General features: G+C 37.0%; 1 protein-coding gene across 29 annotated transcripts in view; it reads left to right on the top strand.

Annotated features, from left to right (window-relative positions):
- The window catches only part of Agbl3 (AGBL carboxypeptidase 3), a 104,338-nt gene that overhangs the window by 56,924 nt on the left and 33,112 nt on the right, over nucleotides 1-14,302 (top strand). For all 29 annotated transcript variants that reach the window (XR_013049755.1, XR_013049760.1, XR_013049757.1 and 26 more), the window contains one exon: nucleotides 12,589-12,817. Coding sequence is in view for 10 of the 29 variants with exons in the window: in XM_042273036.2 (XP_042128970.2) it covers nucleotides 12,589-12,817 (229 nt within the window). In the remaining 19 variants the exon portion in view is untranslated. The remainder of the gene's footprint in view (nucleotides 1-12,588; nucleotides 12,818-14,302) is intronic.

The raw sequence follows: 14,302 nt of genomic DNA, 5'->3' as shown, positions 1-14,302 counted from the left end.
TTCTCCTTAAGCTTGCTTTGGGATGCTTGTGTTACCTTTTGACAGGTGTACCTCTCTAATCAGAATTTTCATCTGACACTGTTCCCAGAGTGGGTCATGTCTATCTGCATACACTCAAACAGACGTTTTGGTACCCAAAGCAAAAACCCCTTGGGGCTTGCTTTTCCACCTCACTGGGTTAGTCAAAGAAAATGAAAGTTTTTGAAACAACAGCTTTTAAAGAAAGATTTACCCTCCCCTCCCTAATAGATCTCTTTTGTCCCTGCTTGTCCCTTCCTCCAGGATGCAGAATCCCTGATGCCCCTGCTGTGTGTGGCTCAGGACCCTCTCTTCTCCTGCAGTATGGCTCACCCAAGCATCTTGCAATACCTGCGCCTCCTCTGTGCCTCTTCAAATGCTCTACCCCTAGCTGCTTTTTTTAAAATACTGACTGGAAGGGGAGACAGGACTAGCAGAGAGGATTTGCCATATTACAAGAGATGTTTTGTTTTTTCTTAGAGCAATTACAGGTGATTTTCTCATTGTGATAGATGTTACTTCCAGGTGAGTTAAATTTTTGCTCTTACAGAAAGAGAAAAAAAATCTGAGAAAAGAAAGGTCTGAAAAGCTTTTAGTTTTTTAGAGAGAGATTAATAAGATTTTTCCTAAGACCTCTGTTCTCCTTGGCTTCATGGCCAAACGGAGACTAATTCTGATGGTACGATGTTTTCATACAATGGCAGCATCAGTGGAGCGAAGTTTTATTTTATCCACAACCACCTCAGGGAAAAATTCTTTCTCTTTCTCTCAGGGCTTGATTCTAAGCTGTCTCCAGGCCAAAAGCTTCCATAGGAATCTTTTTCTGCTCATTTTTTCTCATCTTTGATATATTTTTCTGATTCTTCCCCAGGATTTTGCATTAATAGCTTCATAGTTGGAAAATCAAGGGCATAGTTTCTCTGTCTTGTTGCTTATCTTATCCTAAATTTTTCCTTCAACTATATTCTTTACCCAATATTTCTATATTCTATACTATATTCCAATATTCTACCTTATATTTTTCCTTAATCTTTATAGATAGAGATTTAAAAAAGAGAGAAAGAAAGAAACCTAGATAGAAAGAAATATACACTTCAGTCTCACTTTTCAACTTTGGCATTCTACCACCCAACCTTCACTCCTGAGAATAAAGTACCATCACTTTTATCAGTTTCTTATTGGCATACCTTACACCCGCGACATCCCTTGACACCCCTTTCACCAAGTCCCTGGGTCCCTGTTCTGGCGCCATTTGTGGGAGACCCACTCCCACTTTTTTCCCCCAGGGTACTCTTGAGGAGTGAGGGATAAGAGATTTAGATAGAAATATAGAGGGGAAAGAAACAGATAGAAACACAGGATAGCCTTGAGAGGGCCTGGATCCCAATTCACTAGCCCATTCTGTCTCTTCTAAAGGGCTTTTTAAAGGAATGCCAAGGGGTGGAGCAAAAAATGTCCCCCTAGCACAACCAAGTGCAGACCCTTCCAAACACCTGATAACCACATGCATAGTCAATCCATCCCCTTATGCAGCCCTTCTGGGTAAAGCAAAGTCAGATCTCACAAGGAAACCTCTGTGGGCTCCCACACCAAAGCAGAGTGGAGAAGTAAATTGATAACAGAAACTGGCAAACAGTTTTATGTCTAAGACATCTTTTCTTTAGACTTGACCAACACAAATACTGTATTCCAGCATTACCCTCTCTTCTACTTATCCAGCTCTGGAAATAAGTAATGGCACCCAGAAGTCATTTCCTTTTTGGAATATTTCACTTCCACATATTTTCTGCTTATACTCTATAACTACATTTTCTAATATCATTGATATATCATAAGTATTGGTGAGGCCTAAGTAGCAAAAAGGAAAACAAATGGTTGCAGCTGAACGATGGGTTGAAGAAAGGGTTTCTCATTTTGTCCTCTCTCCATTGGGGAATACTTAAGTTTTTAAAAAGGAAGTCCACAAGAATATACCTACAAATGCCAATAACTTACCCTTGCCTTAAGCCCTCACACCTATGAATTAAAGTTTATTTGTAGACTGTTTCTGGGGTTCTTTTATTTTCTACTAATAGTCATGTTGCTTTTTCTTAAGAAAAAGATTTTTTTAAAGATGTATTTATTTATTTATTTATTTATTTATTTATTTATTTATTTATTTATTTATTACGTATACAGTGTTCTGCCTGCACACCAGAAGAGGGCACCAGATCTCATTATAGATGGTTGTAAGCCACCATGTGGTTGCTGGGAATTGAACTCATGACCTCTGGAAGAATAGCCAGTGCTCTTAACCTCTGAGCCATCTCTCCAGCTCCAAGAAAAAGATTTTTAAAATCATCCCATGAGAGTTACATCTGATTCATCTGCACTATATGTAACAGAAATGCCATCAAGTTTGTTACTCATAGAAATCCATAATCCCTACTGTTTTCTTTTGGTAGACAGTTTCTTCTTCATCTTCTCGGTGGGAGGCTATTCAGTGCTTGTAGTCACATCAGATGGCACTGAAAGTCAGAATCTAGGCATGTAAATATAAGCAGAGCTGGGCAGATAGGGGACCTATGCTGACCCAATTCCAAACTTAAGGGGTATAATTTATATTCCAGCTCTTGTAATCATATGTAAATCTCTTAATACATTCCATTCATTCTTTATTGTTTAATTGCCTGCACACCAACTATGATAGATATTCTTGGTTGTCAACTTGACTATATCTGGAATGAACTTAGCAATCAAGATCTTTAGAACTGTTTCTCTAACTCAGTTTAGGTTAGCAACTCTAATTCTAGATGAATCTATCTGGCTTTCCCTATCCACGTACTAGATTAAAGAGTTCTTAATTCTTAATAGATGACTTTAATTCACATTTCACACACATGCATGTGCACACACATGCAAACACACACCTAGAAGGTGATCTGGCAAAATGTCCTCAACTCCTACAATTAAAAAAAATTAACTTCATATCAATCAATGAATATCCTTTTTTAAGATTAATTTTCAAGGAATGCTCTGAACCCATGCCGAGCAATTTCCTTAGTGGTATAGTTTTAGTAACTATTTCATACCTTCCTTATGATCAGTAAACAATAAGCCCCATCCTCATATCATCTTGTGTGTACATCTCAACCTACTACAGTCTGGTTTCCAGTGTCGGAATATCAATGATATGATTATATCCACAGCCATCAGTCCTTACTACACTAGTTTTTTTACTCCTAATTATTTCTAGCATATTGTAAACTCTCTTGATTCATTGAGCTCTTTAAATTTTCTGTGTCATTACTCTGTTTTATTTCAGTTCCTCTGACTGCTCATTAAACCTGATGAAATATGTGAAAGAGAGCCCATAGAGGATGCTATGTCTATCTAAACATTAAGTCTTCTATTCTTTATCTCTCTTCTCCCCTCATACTTACCTTCTCAGCACTGTCCTCTGTACATGTCTTCAGTCAAAAACCAACCATTATAATTGTATATCTCCAATCTCAACCATTCCCCAGTTCTATACTTAACTGTCTGCTGAGCATCTCCATTTTGTTAACCTGGTCCCTGAGTATTTCTATTTACCTTACCATACTGATAATTTCTCTCTCCTCCTGCATTCTACATCTCAGTCAGTATATTGCCATCATCTATTTATCTCAGTAATACCCTAATCTTCTGAATCCCTGGTTATGTGTCAACAATAAAATATGAAAATTTATTCATCCTATGCCTAAGGATTCTCCCAGGTCTATTCACTCTATCCTCATACTATTGCTTTAATTCAGATCCTCTTTGTCCCTGTCCCTTGAATTCCTTCATTTACTATATTTGGTCTTTCTCTGTCCCACCTGCCAGCTCCCAAATAACCACATAAAGACATCTTATGAATTATTAAAACTTGGCTGATAGCTTCGGCTTGTTTCTAACTAGCTCTTATATGCTGTGGAATAATTCTCTTGTACACTGTAAAGATTTGTCACTCAAATTGGTTTAATAAAACACTCATTGGCCAGTAGCCAGGCAGGAAGTAGAGGTGGGGTGACCAAACTAAGGATGATGGGAAGGAGAAGGGTGGGGTCAGGAGTCACCAGCCTGACACAGAGGGAGCAGGAGATGAATGTGCCATGCTAATAAAGGTGCCACCATGTGGCAGAGTGTAAATAAGGAATATGGGTTAACTTAAAATGTAAGAGTTAGCTAGTAACAAACCTGAGCTATGGGCTGAGCATTCATAGTAATATTAAGCCTCTGAGTGGTTATTTGGGAATTGGAGGGTAGGATAGAACTATCCATTACATTAATTTAACTTACAACTTAAATTAACCCATATCTATTAATTTATGTGTTACCACATGGCTCATAGCTGTTAGCTCTCCTCCTGCATGTCTTGCTTATTCTCCATCTCTCGGCATTTCTGCCTTTTCTTTCCAGTGTCCCAAAAATCGTGCCTAGCTATTAGCTATTTAACTTTTTATTAAACCAGTCACTGTGACATGTTTTTACATAGTGTAAAGAAATATTCCACAATATTTCCCACTGTTTTAAATAAAAAGAAAGTGTTTTAACTCTAACAGACTAAAACTATAAACAATAAGAACAATTATCAGATAAGAATTACATTTATAATGTCCAGTCCCTTAGTATTTGGCAAATTTAGATAAAATATTCTATTATCTATCCTTTCTTGATGAGTCCAAAGTTTTGTACCTAATTTACTTTCTATCATAACTAAGGAAAACTGCAACTATAACTACCTAGTCTTCAATTTCATCAAAGACCCCTGAAGGATATAATATTACCTGAGTAAATAGGAAGTGCAGTGCAAGCCACTTCCAAAAACAACAGAGACCTCTCGCTGCCTGGACAGTTATCCAAGTTCCTATGCAACATTGGGGCACCCATCTTCAGCCTACGGGCCTAGAATATCTCACAGACTTGTCTGTGAAGCAGGAATTTTGAAGGACTGCCCTACGTTATTTCAGCAAAGTTCAGCAGTCGTGTGTGTGTGTGTGTGTGTGTGTGTGTGTGTGTCCTGCTTGTCCAGTTTGTACAGCATACTACTAGCAGTCAAGGTAAGAGTAGTTTCTTCCCCAAATGGCTAGCTTTGCTATAGTGAAAGCAAACTCCATATGGAGTTTTTTCAATGCCCATCATCTTCTCTGAAGTAATTTGGTGCTGCCAGGAGCTGATATGTCTCATTATCATGAAAAGCCTCAGGTTATTAAACATCTTAAATGTCATATTCTGTAGGTCTTTGAATGGTTTGAAGACCATCTATCTAAATATATCTGTTTAACCTTGAAAACATACCTAATATGACTACAAGTTTGATTATTATAGATGACTAACAATTAACCTACATTTCTTAATTATACATTATACTTTTTTTTGGGGGGGGTGGTTCGAGACAGGGTTTCTTTGTGTAGCTTTGCACCTTTCCTGGAACTCGCTTTGGAGACTAGGCTGGCCTCAAACTCACAGAGATCCACCTGGCTCTGCCTCCTAAGTGCTAGGATTAAAGGCATGCGCCACCACGGCCTGGCACATTTCATTTTTAAATGAGCTGCATAAGTATAATACCCCAAACAAGAGTAGAAACATACAGTCAGTATAACAGAAATAACTTTAAATTTGTATCAATATATCAAAATCCATACCAAAGTAAAATATTTTGGGTTAATAGTTGTTCAAAAGTAGACTCAGCAATCTACCCATTTATCCAATCATTTCTATACTATATCTTACCCCCCCCCCCCTTTTCTCTTCAGAAAGAGACTCTGGAATCTAATTTCTTTTGTTCATTTTTTCTGGCCATGACCAATAACAATTTGTAACCAACTCCCCAAAAAGATGACAAACATCCATAACACACTGAATGAGCAAAAATCACCAATTCCACCTCTTGGAAATGTGGTCATTGTGTTCTCTAGACTGCTACCAGGTATCTGCGGGCATTGGTATCTTTGGGGGACCCTGAGAAAATTAGGATAATGTTCAAGTCCTGGGAGAACTAACTGTTGTATAGGCTTGGCGTGATGGCAAAATGTAGGGCTTATCTGAAGTCTGACTGAAGTAATCTGTGAGGGTGGACCATTTGAGCCAGCAGCCTTGAAGCTGTTCTGGATGTAGAACTCTGAAGAAACTGCAACAGAGGCACTCTGAAGACAGGATCACCTGGGCCACCCATTTTCATTGGTGTCTGGTCTCTTGGCTCTGAAAGCACATAAACTTTCAAAGGTAATATACATTTCTACATTAACACAGGTATAGACTGTGCATTGTACACAAGTCAGCCAAAGATGATTTTTTTTGTTTTATGTTGGAGCAGGTAAAATATACATCACCTGTCTTATAGTTTTTCTAGGTTTATTTCTTTATGTCTGTAGCCAGGATTTTCAGGGGGTCTCCCCCAATGAAGTCTGATCTCTATCAACCTTGAATGAATCCACAGCCTTTCATTTTCTGTGGAAACAAAAGCATATCCTCTTCCCCAACGTAACATATATTTATTCCATTTTGAAGTTAAGACATTTTAAGAATATATAGGTTGATTTATTTTAGTAGTTGTTATAATCCAGTGTCTCTCAGCAACTATTATTTGTTCATCAGCAATCAAAAAATTCAAAGTCAATATAACACCATACAGGATCCAGACTCTTTGTGTATTTTCTGTCTTTACTTGTCCTTTTTATATTATTTTATTTTTCTTTTTTAAAGACTTTATCTTATTATTTGTAAACTATTTTCTATATGACTTGTCTATACCCCCTTTCTTTTCTTTTTTTTAAGCCTATATACATTTTTTAAACACACTGTAACCTGTTTAGAGGGGTGGGTTTTTTTCCTGTCTGGATCTGCTTTACTGCATATCTGTAACTTTTTCTGTCTGCATGAGCAAAATATAAACCTCCATGCAGCTTAGCTCATGGTATGCTGGCTGCTCAAGCCCTCAAGCAGTGGCCAGGAGATGTGTCTCAGTACTGTGGCCTACATGAGAGACTGCAGGACTAGGAAGCTGCGTTTGGCTTCATTTTTGTGTGTTTGGAACCTTTTTTATTTTGTTAAGCTTTTTCAGATCTTATGTGGAAATATGTGCCCCCACATTGGACACTGTTTATTGTGAGTCTTTCTCTGTCCTATCTGCCAGCTCCCAAATAACTACACAGAGACTTCTTATTAATTATGAAAGCTTAGGCTTGTTTCTAACTAGCTCTTATAACTTATCCTATTTCTATTCATCTATGTGCTGCCACATGTCTCATGGCTATTAGCTCTCCTTTGCATGTCTTGCTTGTTCTCCGTCTCTCAGCATCTCCACCCTCTTCTTCCCAGCATTCTCTCTGTCCTGAAAAATCCTGCCTAGCTGTTGGCCGTTGAGCTTTTTATTAAACCAATCACAGTAACATATCTTCTATTCCACAGCAAGTTACTTCCCAACTTGTCCCCACAACTCTCATCTCATTTTTTATCCTATCCTATCCTTCAGCTGTCAGCTTGATTTAAAAAATGTAAACTGATTATATAACGTCCCTGAACAAAATTTTCAGTGTTCTGAGTTATTCAATTCCAAACATATGCATTAATCATTTTCTAATCACAAAGCATTCCTGTTTCAGAGAAGCTGCTGAAAATATTATTGTTGCAAACAAATCTTCTAATTTTGAGCAACTTTATCACACTTACCTGACATATTAACCATTCATTCTAAAACAAATTTGTGCTGTTCTGAATGTGCCATGTTAGTCTTCTATATAGATCAGGTCTTCTTAAACTTTCCATTCATGCATGGCCCCTTTCACCTGAGAAACTTTTACATGATCCAAGGTTTATAAAATAGATATACAACTCAAAAGTTATGCATAATAAATTATAATGAAATTTATTTCAAAACAATTGTTCCATGTACATATGATTTTACCATTTATTAAAGATGAAAACTGTATCTGAATTTCTAATCAGTCTTATTGAATAAAAAACACGGAGCCAAATATAGGGGTGAAAGCTTTAGAGATCAGGGAAATAGTAAGAGCCACCAACCAACCTTACCTCACCAGCTCTGCAACTTCCAAAATGCCACAACTTCCTGTCTACCCAGGCTTTTATTGCCTTGCTGTTCTGCCCTCTCATTGGTTCTTAGCCCAGCTACCTCACTTCCTTGTCACTTCCTGTCTGTACAGACCACCAGGTCTCTATGGTTGGTACTGGAATTAAAGGTGTATGTCACCACACTTGGCTCTGTTCCCTAGTAGGGCCTTGAACACATAGAGACCCTGCCTGCCAAGTGATCAGATTAAGGGCATGCGCTACCATTGCCTGACTTTTGTGTTTACTTAAAGCAGCTTGCTATTTCCTCTGATCTCCAGGCAAACTTTATTTATTAGCATACAAATAAAATACCACATTTCAGTACAAATAAAATATCACCATAGAAAACATTGTCTGGAGAGAATGCTCAATCAGTAAAGTATTTGCTTTGCAAGGGAAAGGACCTTAATTTGAACGCTGGTACCAAGAAGCCAGGCATGGTAGTACACATTTGTAATGCCAGTAGAGGAGTCAAAAAAAGACAGATTCCTGGGGCTGACTAGCCAGCTAGCCTAGCTGCCTGGTGAATTCCAAGCCAGCAAAAGACTCTTGTCTCAAAAATGAAGAGGAGGAAGAGGAAGAAGAGGAGGAGAAAGAGTGAGCAGAAGGTGAAGGTAGAGGAGGAGGAGGGAAAAGAGGAGGAGGGGGAGGAGGAAGAAGAAGAAAAGTTGGAGCCTGAGGAATGACAGGCAAAGGTGTTCTCTTACCTGCACATTCATGCACACACGTACACATGCACCTGTACATACGTGTATATCTGACACATACAAATAATAGCAATAAAACAAATTTGCATAATAATATGAATGTGTTTTATTACCTGACATAATATAACCCAAAAATATATTAGATACTTATATGCTGAGGAATGATGATAGGAAAATATTAAAAGTCTTAGTTTTTATAATTAAACTATTTTATTTCTGTAAAAACAGAATACTTTGTGTGTACACTAATTTGTAACATACAACAGTTTTGAATCTGAGCTAAAGTGCTTCAGGCAGAGTTTGTTGGTGATACATGGCATACTGGCATGCACATGGTCAGTGTTCAGAACCAAGAGTTCAGTGAAGTCACACAGTGTAACACTGGTGAGTGGTGCCAGAAACACCTCAGATTCATTTTGCATCTGATTTTTAATGCATTTTTGGTCCTTGCATGTTCAGAAATCTTATGCTGTTGCCAAACTTTTCATGACCCCATATTACATATAATTCACAGTTTGAAATATTTTAATCTAGATCACTACTATACTTAGCCAGCTTGTTCTCATCTGTTAAGACCCTGCTGAATTATATATGCATTAGGAATCTTTCCTCATCCATTATCCTTTGTTCCCATCCATAAGTTCCCTAGAAGTACCTATCTATAACCTGAGTGTCCTAACTTTTCCTATAAGAACACATTTTGGGGGCTGGAAAAAATGGCTCAGTAGGTAAAGCATTTGGTAAGCTTGAAGAGTTGAATTCAGATCTCCAATACCCATGTAAAAAGCCAAGTGTGGCAGCACCTGTAACTTGAGCACGTGGTTTAGGGGGGATTATGAGAGGATCACAGAGACAATCAGATCCCTGGAGCTCTCTGGTTAGCCAGTCTGCCTGAATCAGTGAGCTTCAGGTTCAGTGAAAAACCTTGTCTCAAAAATAAGATGGAGAGCAGTAGAAGATACCAGAAATCTACATCTGGCCTCCACACATGCATACATGTGTGAGTGCACCACACACACATATTCATAAACATGTGCGCACACACACACACACATACATACATATATATATATATATATATATATATATATATATATATACACACACACACAAATCAAAAATAGAATTTCATTGATGCTTTAGTTGCTCTCTAGTCTTGACCCAACATAATGAAATTAAAGATTATGTTTTCCATATTTAATTACCAACTAGCCAAAGTGATAGATACCACAGTATGTGTCCAGTGACTGTTCAGCAGCCTAATAGTGGCTTCTAGAGATTCTCTATACAAGTTCATTTGTCAGCACTGACAGATATTGTAGTCATTATCTTTCAGATCCAGCTGGATTTCGTGAGTGCTTTAGTGTTCTGTTACTTTCCTTTTGGTAGTAGACAGCTCTATTTTAAAAACACTTCATTAGAGAATTTTTCAAACATAAAAGTAGAGTACAGAATAATGAACTCACTGGGCCCACCACCCTCCTTTATTAGCTTCCTGCTTTTTTGTTTTATCTGTATTCCCACCATGGTTTTCCTGGAGTATTTTAAAGCAGATTCTACAAATTATAATTTTACCTGCAAATAATCTAGTATATATCTCTAACTGGATAATCACTTTAAGAAACAATGAAGCACAGTGTGTTTTCTTGACTTAATTTTAAATGTGGTTTACTTTTCCTTATGCTGTTGAATAACAATTTACATATTATAATATAAATGATATTGCCACTTTCTTTAAGATACAAGACTAATAGGCAGCCTTCCTTCCAGGTCTTATCCACTCTCTTCCTAAGTATGATGACTTTACTTTAATTGTGATAAATTGTATGTAATTTAAATTTTACTCTCAACTATTTTTTTAAAGGTACAGGTTAGTTAAGTTCTTTGGCACTTATTCTGCAAACAATCTTCAAAATGCTTTATCTTAAAAAACTGAAACTATGCACATTAAATGGCTCTTTGTTTTTCCTTCTCTCAGTCCCTGGAAATTATTCTGCTTATTGTACCTAGACATTCCATATGGGTGAAGTTAAATATTTAGAAAACAGATATAGTATTTGTCTTTTTGTGGCTATTATTTTACTTAGCACCATGACTTCAAGATTTAAGTCAATATTTTATCATATTGATAAATGGTGTTTTTATTATCTATTCATGGGCTCTTAGATTGCTCCCACTTTGCGAATAATGCTGCTATGAACATGTGGGGACAGATGTGTCTTTTATGCCATGTTTTCAGTTCTTTTGGGATTGGTGGAATCCACTTGGAAACATGATAAATCCTCCACATTAGCTGCACCATTTTACATCCTCATCAACAGTGCACAGGGATTCCAAATTCTCTAAATACTTAACAATACTTGTTACTTTCTCTGATTTGGGAGATATTCATTTTTTAATAACAGGCTAAAAGCTATAGGGTATGATAAACATTTTTTTTAATGTTACTACACTGGGCAATGGTGGGGCCACCTTTAATCCCAGCACTCGGGAGGCAAAGGCAGGTCGATCTCTCTGAGTTTGAGACCAGCCTGGTCTACAGAGCGAGTTCCAGGAGAGTCAGGGCTACACAGAGAAACCCTGTCTCAAATAAATAAGTAGATAGATAGATAGATAGATAGATAGATAGATAGATAGATAGATAGATAGATAGATAGATAGATAAAGTTATTGCACTCTAATATCACAATTAACACTTCTTCCATATCTATGTTAAGAAAGGATTTCTAACATGTTCTTTCTACAGTGTCCCCTAACTCCTTCCCTTTCCTCAGATCAGAAGCTTTGCAAACACTATTCTTGTCTTATTCTTTTACCCCAGTCCAGTTCTTTAGAGAGTCCAGACATACCCAGGATCTCCATCCCACTTCTCACCCTTTTAACCACCTCCACTACCTGAATTGCTTCAGGAGTCTTACAAGCGATCTCCTTGCTTGTCTACCTTTGTCCAGTTTATGCCATTCCCAACTCAACAACCAGCATGATCTTATTAAAACAGATCTCAGACTGGCACATCTCTGTCCAAAGCCCTCCCATTAACACTCACAGTTCTTACAATGGCCTATGACAGTGGTTCTCAGCCTCTGGGTTACAACCCTTTTGAGGGTGGTCAAACGACCCTTTCACAGGAGTTGCATATCAGATACCCTGCATATCAGATATTCACATTATGACTCATAACAGTAGCAAAATTACAGTTATGAAGTAACAATGTGGGGGTCACCACAACATGAGGAACTGTATTAAAAAGGGTCACAGCATTAGGAAAGTTGAGAACCACTGACCTGTGAGGTCCTATATTGCCAAAATCAAGCTGCTACCTGAATTTATAGCTTCCCTTTTATTCACTTGCTTCAGCCACTGATGCCATATTGGGGTCCTCACATACTACCATATTCCTGTCTTAGTAAGAGCCTTTGCACTTAACTTACCTTTGTCTGAAGTGTTCTTTCCCATGATACCGATTTGGCTTAATCCATGACTCCTATGATATGTCAGAGTCATAGATAGGCCTTCTCTTAATACTTTTTGAATATGTAAGTCAACCATCTTCCCCCCAGAATTCTCCATTTCCCTCCCTAGCCTTATTTTACGCTGTAAACTTTATTACCTAACATACTATGTATTTTACTTATTTTTTACCCATTGTCATTAAACCATAAATTTTAGATAGCAAAGACCCACAGATAAAACTCCTGGTGCGGCATTTGGATTAAGACAAAATTGCTGAATGAATATATTCACATGTCTGGATATATATATGTATATATTTGTGGTTGCTCCCTAGAGTCACAACATGAATTGAAAAGGAAAGCAAAAAGACGCACATCTTTTCAAAGCAAGAGGACTGGGACAAACTGGACAGATGATGAAAAAAGAATCTACAGGGATAAAAGAATAGCTCAAACTCAGGAGATATTACAGTATTTACTCCCTATCGTGGAATCCTCTAAAAACATAAAATCGACTCAAATCAAAGACCTCTTCAATCCAGGAGCCGACTTCCAACAACATCAGTAAGTCAATGGTGTTCATCCTGCTTAGCTATGTATTGTTGGGGAACAAACCCAGGACCGTATTATGTTTGCTATGCAAGTGTTCTACCTCCAACTCACCCCCAAGCCCATTCCTTACTATTTAATATGGTTTTATACAGCTTGTTAGTTCATTATCTTTAGAAACAAACATAGGCTTTTAAAAATAGCATCCACTATATCACAAAACCCAAAGTCATAATTACATACCAGATATGTAAAGGATTAAGTTATTAGGCATTATTTGACCTATTACTTGCATAAAATACTTTAGTTTGTATCTATAAAGTAAGTGTACATAAATAAGATGTAACTAGAGCATGATTTCACAATTTTCTGATACTTTAAAACTTTATGCTCCTAAAGGAGGGGAGGAGGATTAAATAATGAATCTTGGCTACTTCAACTATTTGATACTCAGCAGAAAGTAATAATAAGACTGTTTCTTTTAAAGATGAAAAACAGAACTATCTCCAAGGCACAAAGGAAAACTACATAAATAAAAGTAAAGATAATAAAATCTGAAAATAACAAATATAATAGTATTATTGACAACATTTTATAAAATATTTCCCATGTGCTAGATAAGTTATATACTTATGACCAGCAGGGCCTCATATTTACAGTTTCCCCATCCCTAGATATAACTAATCTCAGCTCTAAATATATTTCTAGCGTGTACTTGGTTGAGTCTGCAGATACAAAACCCCCCAGAGGACAAACTGAGCTCCTTACATTTTACATATAGCAAGATTAAGATACAAAGACATTAAACAACTATTTCAAAGCCACACAATAGGTAGAAGAATTTGGATTTAAACACTTAAAAACTTTGATTCCAAAGTCCTAAGTACATGCCTACAAATTAACTAAGGAAAATTGTAGAGATTTTAAAAATGGGAAAATAGGCAAAAATTATAACCAAGCAATTCACAAAAGAAGTACTATGGCCAACAGACATTTAGAAATGTTCAGTCTTGCTAATTTGAAAACTACATATTAAATCTGTGATGAAACACCCTTTAATTTTTTGCTGTTCATTGGAAGAATCTGTTCCCTGACTGGGACACAAGTGGGTAGTTTCTGGAAGGCATTTCAACAGTATAAATGAAAACTCCTGACTTCACGTTGTTCTCCCTTCTTCCTCACTCTCTTTGTGGGGTTTGGGGTTGTGCCCAGGGCCTCACACATGCTCCTGAGCCACCATCTCACCACCCATCTTGACAAAACAAATTCCACTTTGGGAAGTTGATTTTAAGGAAAAAACTAAATAAGAATTATAAGACATATGTAATGTTCATTCAGTATTATTTATAGGAGTTAAAAATTAAAGAACATAAATGTTCAAGAATAAAAAATAGTTTAAATTAATTATGAAATATTATGTAGTACTTCAATATTGCAAGTGAATATTAATAGGAAATGATGTTCACAATATATGTGTGTAACATGGGTTATATACCCATT

Source organism: Peromyscus maniculatus, chromosome 3, assembly GCF_049852395.1.
Source record: "Peromyscus maniculatus bairdii isolate BWxNUB_F1_BW_parent chromosome 3, HU_Pman_BW_mat_3.1, whole genome shotgun sequence".
Taxonomy (NCBI): Eukaryota; Metazoa; Chordata; class Mammalia; order Rodentia; family Cricetidae; genus Peromyscus; species Peromyscus maniculatus.
Note: the sequence above shows the minus strand (reverse complement) of the source record. Positions and strands in the feature narration are given on the sequence as shown.